Source organism: Nanorana parkeri, unplaced genomic scaffold (genome assembly GCF_000935625.1).
Source record: "Nanorana parkeri isolate BGI_ZX_2015 unplaced genomic scaffold, ASM93562v1 scaffold529, whole genome shotgun sequence".
NCBI classification, from domain to species: Eukaryota; Metazoa; Chordata; class Amphibia; order Anura; family Dicroglossidae; genus Nanorana; species Nanorana parkeri.
In genome coordinates this window covers 836,835-844,574 of record NW_017306797.1, presented here as the reverse complement: position 1 = coordinate 844,574, position 7,740 = coordinate 836,835, and the positions used below count along the sequence as shown (strand labels likewise).

At 41.7% G+C, this 7,740-nt stretch overlaps 1 protein-coding gene across 1 annotated transcript in view; it reads left to right on the top strand.

Annotated features, from left to right (window-relative positions):
• Positions 1-6,536, top strand: part of MRPS7 (mitochondrial ribosomal protein S7) — an 8,178-nt gene extending 1,642 nt beyond the window's left edge. The window contains exons 2-5 of the mRNA XM_018561558.1: positions 1,232-1,423; positions 3,902-3,965; positions 5,970-6,137; positions 6,215-6,536. Of these exons, the coding sequence (XP_018417060.1) occupies positions 1,232-1,423; positions 3,902-3,965; positions 5,970-6,137; positions 6,215-6,436 (646 nt within the window). The 3' untranslated portion in view covers positions 6,437-6,536. The remainder of the gene's footprint in view (positions 1-1,231; positions 1,424-3,901; positions 3,966-5,969; positions 6,138-6,214) is intronic.
• Positions 6,537-7,740: the final 1,204 nt, after the last annotated feature.

The window sequence follows — 7,740 nt, the reverse complement described above, 5'->3', positions numbered from 1 at the left end:
TTTAATTAATTACTAAATATTAATTATTTATTAGACATATTATATTCATTCTTTCATAGCTCTCATCCCCGGCATGTGTCACAGAACGAACTTGTGCAGGAAGGAACACATTACCAAGCAGACTTCTCTCCTGGATTCCTCTCCAGACGCCTTCTCTGGGGGAATCCGATAGGCTGCGCGCTTGAATCCACACCCTGATGCGTGGATTCATACACATGAGCCGATTGGCTAGAGATGACATTTTTCATCTCACCTATGCTGAGTGCGGGAGAGGATATTGCTAGACACACTGCATGCAAAGCTGTAAGCGTGGCTAACTAACCATGCCGGAACACACTGGATCGCATAGTGGAAACCTCCTTGCGTTCTGGGGGGGGAGGGGGGTGTGCCGGTGCCATTTACATTACCGCCACGCACCCTCCCACCCTAGAACGCAAGGAGGCTTCCTGTATGCGGTCCAGTGCGTTCCGGCCACTAACCATGCTGGAACGCACTGGAGATGGTCTGAAGCGGCCCTGAAGGTGTTCACTTTTTTATTTTAGAAGTCTGAAAACAAAATTCAATTTCAGCCGGGCTTGAAGTTCCGGTCTAAAAATTTCATTTCGGTGCGTCCCTAATATTTGTAATATGTCGGTCGCACGCAATCTGTAAACTGGGCATGTTGGGTATCGTTTTACTCGTTGTAACCTCATCTTTTATATTTCATTAAAAAAATGGGTAATTTGTTGTGTTTTGGGGCATTTAATTAAATTTGTCACTAAATTTTGGGGTTTAATAAGGAGTTGCGCTAATATTGCGCAACATAAAAATTTTCAACTACCACCATTTTATTCTATAGGGTCTTGGCATTCAGAAAATATATAATGTTGGGGGGTTTTACGTCATTTTCAGGCCTAAAATGTGGAATATAACATGGGTGCAAAAAATTAAAAAAGGGCCTCAGTCATGAAGGGGTTTAACAATAACCACTAGATGGAGCTGAGGAGCACAAGATAGAAGTATTACATTTGTATGCCCCTCTCCTCCATCTAGTGGCCATAATGCGGTATTTCGACACATTTGACATTCTAAAAATGTTCATTTTTTTGCCTCTATTCAAATAGAAGGAATGTTGACAGAGATTTGAAAGGTGAATTGCTTTGCTAATTGTTTATTAAATAAAAGTCTTCAAGATTAAAAAATAAAACATCCTGAAGCTGACTGATGAAGGTGATGTGCTCTTTTCCTACAGTCTGATACCTGTGCGATGGAGTAGATATAACCCTGCGTTCCTCAACCCAGTCACAGATAAAGAGAAGTACCAACGTCCTTTAGAAGAATTCAATAAGGAAGAAAAGGAAGACTGGGATTTTAAAGCCACCAGACCAATCAAAGCATGCCCACCCAGTCTGAGTAGCTGTATTTACTATGATGAAACTGTGAGGTATTTATTTTAATTCTTAATAAACCATCCATAGGCCGTGCTTTTATCAATAATATGTCAACAAATTATGCCTACTCTATTAGTCCACATTCACACCTAGGTGATTTGTTGCTTTAAGCTAAGCGTGACGAACCACTCAAGACAGGGAATCCCATTCATTTCTATGGCCATGTTCACACCCGAGTGTTTTGTCACAAGCAGAAAAATGCCTGTCGCTGGAAATGTACATGAGATACTATATTTTAGGTTAGACTTCAATGGGAAACTTTGTGGGACAGAACGCTCAGGTGTGAACAGGCGCCATAGAAATGAATGAGATCCCTTGTCTTAAAGTAGTATTAAAGTCTCGTGTGCTATCACACCCAAAATGCTTTTCCTATCTCAGCCAGGTCCGCTGGCCTTTCCCATGCCTTCCTTGTTGGCCTTGGGGGCCTTATGAGCCAATAGATATAGGATGTAGCAGGGCTGAGCTCTCAACCCCTATTGCTGTTGAGAACATGAATGATCCAATATATTTCAGTATTTACAAGTTATTGAACAGTGGAACAGTATTGGACACCATGCCCGTTTATTTACAACCTGTTCATATACTGTTTGGGGGAAAAAAGCTGAATGGTGGGTCTATGATTTTGTCACTCAACCTCCCATTTGTAACTAGTGATGGTATGAGACTTTCATAATGCAGGAGGTGGTACCCATAGGAACCAATCAGATTACAGCCTTTAATCATAGAAATCTTGCTACTCCTGTAAAATTGTTCTAATACAAAATGCTTGATGCTTTATTATATAACTTGAAATGTATGTGGTTAGTACTTGTCATTGTAAAAGTAGCCAGGTATAAGTAGTTTGTGGTTATAACATCTGGGTGCTTTGACATGTCTACAGCATGTGGCAGATCATCTAAAATTAGTCCAAGTGTTAAAGTATTTTGTTTTCAACAGATACAGCTTTATTCTTATTTACAAATAGAACGGTTATCTGCATAGACACTACTAGTGGGGATTTAGGTGGATATACAGCCAGTTTTGTTGGTGATAGAGTAGGCAGCTGGTTAGTCTTCTAACTTAAACAGCAGGAGCTGTAAACTGCTACAAAGGACTTAAACAGACTTCAGAGTTTCTGTTGGGGATGAAATGCTGCATTGTACATTCATCTACAGAGGTCAGTGAGGACTTTTTAAAGCTTGCTTACTACTTGTTAAAAATATGTAAATGCTCTAACGTCCATAGCCTGGGCACAGGTGCACTTAAGATTTGTTTTTCTTTTTATTGCTATTGGCGTCCACTGTTGCATACATTTCCCCTTGTTTCCTGTCTCAATGCCAGAAATTCTCACCAACCAGGACACAGACAGCAATTAAAACCTGACAGGAGTGGCCCATAGTTCCTCTATAGATTCCAGGTCCAAGAGATGTGCTACAAGCTTCTCTCTCTTGTTGGTATAGGGTCCCCTCCCATTTAGCAAAAATCTATCCATCTTATCTCCTTTGTGTTGGAGAGGTTGTGGTTGAGAAGGATATCTCTTTTTATACTTGGTGGGAGTGCCCGAGCATACATCTCTTTTGGCAAACCGTTAGATTGCAAATGAAGTGTATTTTAGACATAGAACTGCCAGACAAACTGGGACCATTTTTATTACGTTTAGGTTCTCACCGTACAAACAATGTGCCATTCCTCATCTTCTGAACACTGCCAAGTGCTTGATTCCAATTTTTTGGATGCGTACGGTGGTTCCTTCATGGGTAGATTGGATTGTCAAGGTTAATGAAACTATGGAGGCAGAAAGTTGGGTGACCACTTGTTTAATTGTATATGGGCCACCTGGATTCATTATACCTCTGAGCACCCTGACTCTTGAGATCAGTTTGCCCCCCCTCCAAAGGTTTCCGTAGGTTATGCTCCAGGTATTACTCCCTTTTTTAACTGGATACTTATCCCTGCAATTGAACCAAGATTCCATTAGGCTGGTTGTTTGTGTCTGGTATTACTATTTTATCTACTTTTCGTTTATCCGCGCACCATTTGTATTAGTTCTGTTCTACTCTTCCTTACCTTTCTTCTGCTTCTTATCTTCCATTCTTCTGTTACTCTAGTGTTTATTTCATTTTCCCTTCCTCCGTTCTGGCAATTGCTGTTTAGCTGTGCACAATTGCATGCTACGTCACCTTTTATAGGCTCCTGTTCTGCGACGACACTAATATTGTATTATATACAGTTGTCTCACCTTTTGCCATTTGCAAAGGTGGTTGAGTTGGTGATGTCACTAATACATGTTATCATTTCCTTTTTTATGCTTGTATGTGTTCATCTAAATAAAGATAATAAATATATATATAATTTATCTGCAAAAAAGAAAAAGTTTGGACAGTCTGTCTTACTAGATCCTGTTTTGTAACATTGCATATTCACACACGATTATGTAATCATTCTTCTAAACTAGGAACTGACTTTTTTGTTTTACTACTATATAATTCCAGCAAATTCACAAACATGATGATGAAGGGTGGCGACAAGATACTGTCACGATCCATCATGAACAAGGTAAGTCTAATTTGTCAAGCTAGAGTTACACAAAAAATATTTTAATGATATCTCTTATCTAATTTGTGAAAATTAAATTCCCAAGGAAATGCTTTGCAGTTATACAGTACCTTTTTATAAGGCAGAATTAAAGGGTTAGTTCACCTTTATAGAAAATTAACCTATTCTGTCCCTAAACACCATCTCGTAGCCCTGAGCTAAGCACATTTTACAAAAAAAGCATTTATTCTGTTCTCATGCCTTTTTGTTCACTGTCACAAGGAATAAAGCCTTCTCAAAAGATCCTTGCAGTTTTCAATGATCTATCCTGTCTTCTTTTCTGGATGTACAAGCTGTTGAGAAGAACATCCCGTAGCGGTACTGTACTGCAGCAGGTGCCATCATTCTCTTGATCCCTCCACAAGTGCAGTGTTCTCCAGTCTGCAGACACGCTCAGCAGCTGTAACGAGACAGAGACAGTCAACTGCACATGGGGGGGGGTTGTTTGTATCAAGCAAAGGATGGCCCTTGCTCCAGGACCACTAGGGAACGCTCGACTCAATGGCTGGTAGAAGACAGGGCAGTCCTTTGGAAACTGCAAGATTTTTCAGGAAGGCTTCACTCCTCGCAATAATGTACAAAAAGGTGAAAACAGCATAAATGCTTTTTGTAAAATCTGAAAATCTGCTTAGTTTAGGGTCACGGGATGGTGTTTAACCACCCCCTGGCCGCCGAACATAGCAAAACGGCCGGACGGGAGCCTTGTAGATGCAGGTGGGCGTATTAAAATGTCCTTTGTGCGTGCTCGTGCTTTCTGTCTGGGACGCACGAGCAAGCGATGACTGTTTACATACAATCGGTCCGGCGTCAGTAGAGCTGGCCGATCGCTTGTATGTTGTGTCTTCATACGACACCCCAATCCCCCTACAGGGATTCCCCTCTCCATTCCTGCAGCGCTGCCAATATATGCTGACTTTTGAGTCACAGGAGGACATTAGTATATGCCCTCCTGTGACCCTAAAGAGAACTACAGCCAAAAAAAAGTTTGTCCATAGTTCTCTTTTAACTCGTACCATTCTGGGAATAATAATTTGTCAAGTATAAAATATTTATTTGTAATATGCAAATGTTATACCTATAGTAAATTTAAAAAAAGAAACAAAAAATGACCCAAAACATTTCAGTTGTTGTCATTGTACATATATCTAAAATGCTAGTTTTCTGACTGGTCCTGCAGCTGACCCTCTGACTAGTTTTCTCTTTGGGCCCTGTTCACACCTGATTTTGTGTAGGTAAGGCATTCACCGCAATGCGTGTTATCATGTGTTGTGATGTGCTGCTGGCCATTTAATTTCAATGGGCCCCAATGCAGGTAAAATTCCTGCTGTTTTTTCCCCGGAATATTTTATCATACCAAATTGGTTATGTAATGCGTTAGAGCCTAACTCCAGTTTGAAAAAAAACAAACCAAAACCTCCCCTCCGGCTCTGTCCCCACATTAACTCCTAACCGACACTAGCGGCTTTTAGTCTTCCAGGTTGCATGACGCCCAGGACCACCATGGAACCACCACCTAGAGGGGCATCAGCATGGAGCTATAGAAGTGAGATAGATTTGATAACAGGGCAGCTTTATTCATAAATTCCTCCCTCTGCAGCAGCACTGCGGCAAAATAAGACCTGCCCCCTGAATCCTCCTTAATTGTGCATTTGTGTTGAATGAAAGTGTCACAGGTCTGTGCAAATCTGTTGCAGCTTGCTGCTCAGGATTACAGGACTAGGCGTTGCTAATGCACAGAAAACCGTAGGAAAGACTCTTTAACTGTCAAACCGTCCAATCTCAACCTATATTTGTTGGCAATTTGCGTGATCAATGTTCCTCTGAATTGTTTGAAAACTTTTAGTACAAATATAAAGCACTCAACTCTGGAGGCATCAGTCCCATCTCAGCTAGTAACTAGTAAAACATAGCCACCTGTGCTACGGAAGCTGTCACTAGTGTTTATGAATACTATTCTCTTTTTAGACTTTAGAGAAAATAAAGCGAACGCAGTTGGAAAAATACTACAGCGCCTCCCCCGATGAGAGAGAAAGTATTGAATGCAATCCTTACACCGTCTTTCATCAAGCAATTAACAACTGCCAGCCCATCATTGGCCTCACAAGTGTCCTAAAAGGCGGGAAATCCTATCAGGTATTGGCACATGTGAGAGCACCTGTCTTATGACTTCTACATTTATTTGCTGCATTAACTCTAAATTTCTGGTACAGGTACCCACACCGCTGACAGAAAACAGACGTCGCTTCTTGGCCATGAAGTGGATAATCACTGCATGTAGAGACAAAAAGATTTCTCGGATACGGATGTATGAGAAACTGGCTGATATCATCCTGGAAAGTTTCAAAGGGGAAGGAAATATTGTCAAGAAAAAAAATGAGCTCCATAAAATGGCCGAGTCCAACAGGGCATATGCTCACTTCCGCTGGTGGTAGATGTGGCTGTACTCCTTTACCAGATCATCATTATACAGAGACTGTTAAAGGACAAGAACTGGAAAAGCGTATGTCTAGATTAAGAAAGGTACTACTGTGCAATTGCCAATTCAGAGGCATAGAGACCCAGGATTAGTTGCGATCTCCATGGACATCTGTGGAGGTTATCATGTCACAGAGTTAAAGTCCGTAGCCGGCACTCAGAACTTTTGTCACTATGTGCAAGTATGCCCAGTATTTGTACATTACGGAAGACTTTCCTGGCAAAGTGCCCGCCTCCAGCACTACATTATCATTGTGCCTGGTCTTTTTCCAGATTCAGCTATCTTGATTGGCAATCCCGGGATGATATTCATCCTTGCAGATGCCAGGATTGTATACAGAGCAATTTACTTAATTAACACCTCTTCCTCTAACTTAGCCATCTGTTTTTCCTGCACTTGTCCTTTCAGCTAGGGATGCATCAATACTGGTATTGGTATCTGTGCCGATACAGAGTATTTGGGCGAGTACTCGTACTCTCCCAAATGCTCCAATGCTTACCTCCGAGCAGTGGGTTATGACCCGGTTTCCTGATTGGTTAGGAAGCTGGCTTCACGTGTTGCAAAGCAGCCTGGCTTCTTATCCAGTCAGGAAGCCGAACGGCACATCATGAGTTGGCCCCCGGCTCTCTGATTGGCCAGGAAGCCTCCGTTCTTTCGCTAGAACACTGGCTTCACAGGCAATCGGGAAGCCAGGCAACGGGTATTGATCCGCTACCCAACTTTCTGATAATCGGGGGCTGAAGGCACCGGTACTTGGTATCGGCGAGTACCGGAAAAAAAAATATCGGTACTCGATACCGAAAAACTGGTATCTGTGCATGCCTACTTTCAGACAAGGCTAAAACCTTACTAGCTGTACAAAAATGTGATTGTTTATTTCCAGCCTGCAGATGCTTACTGTAAATACATTTTCTAGTGTTTTATTTCTACACAATAAATATTTGTTTCGCCTTTCTGTGTAACTATTCTTTAAAATTAGTATTTCTGTATTCATTGGACTGAACAATAAAGTTCTGCACGACTCAAAATATGGAGGAGTACACCTAAAGAGACTATTACCTTGCCTATTCAGAGCAAGGTGACAAAAGGCCACCCCCAGCCCCCTGATACTATGCCAGCGTGCAACCGCTGCTGGTAAATGACTAGCAGCCAAATCGCTAGGCCTGAGTCATAGGACAGAGGTAGTGAGGTGACCACTCCCGTCTGCCATCCAACAATACTAAAATGTAGGATTTTAGTGTCCGCTGCGGAGAAGGAAAG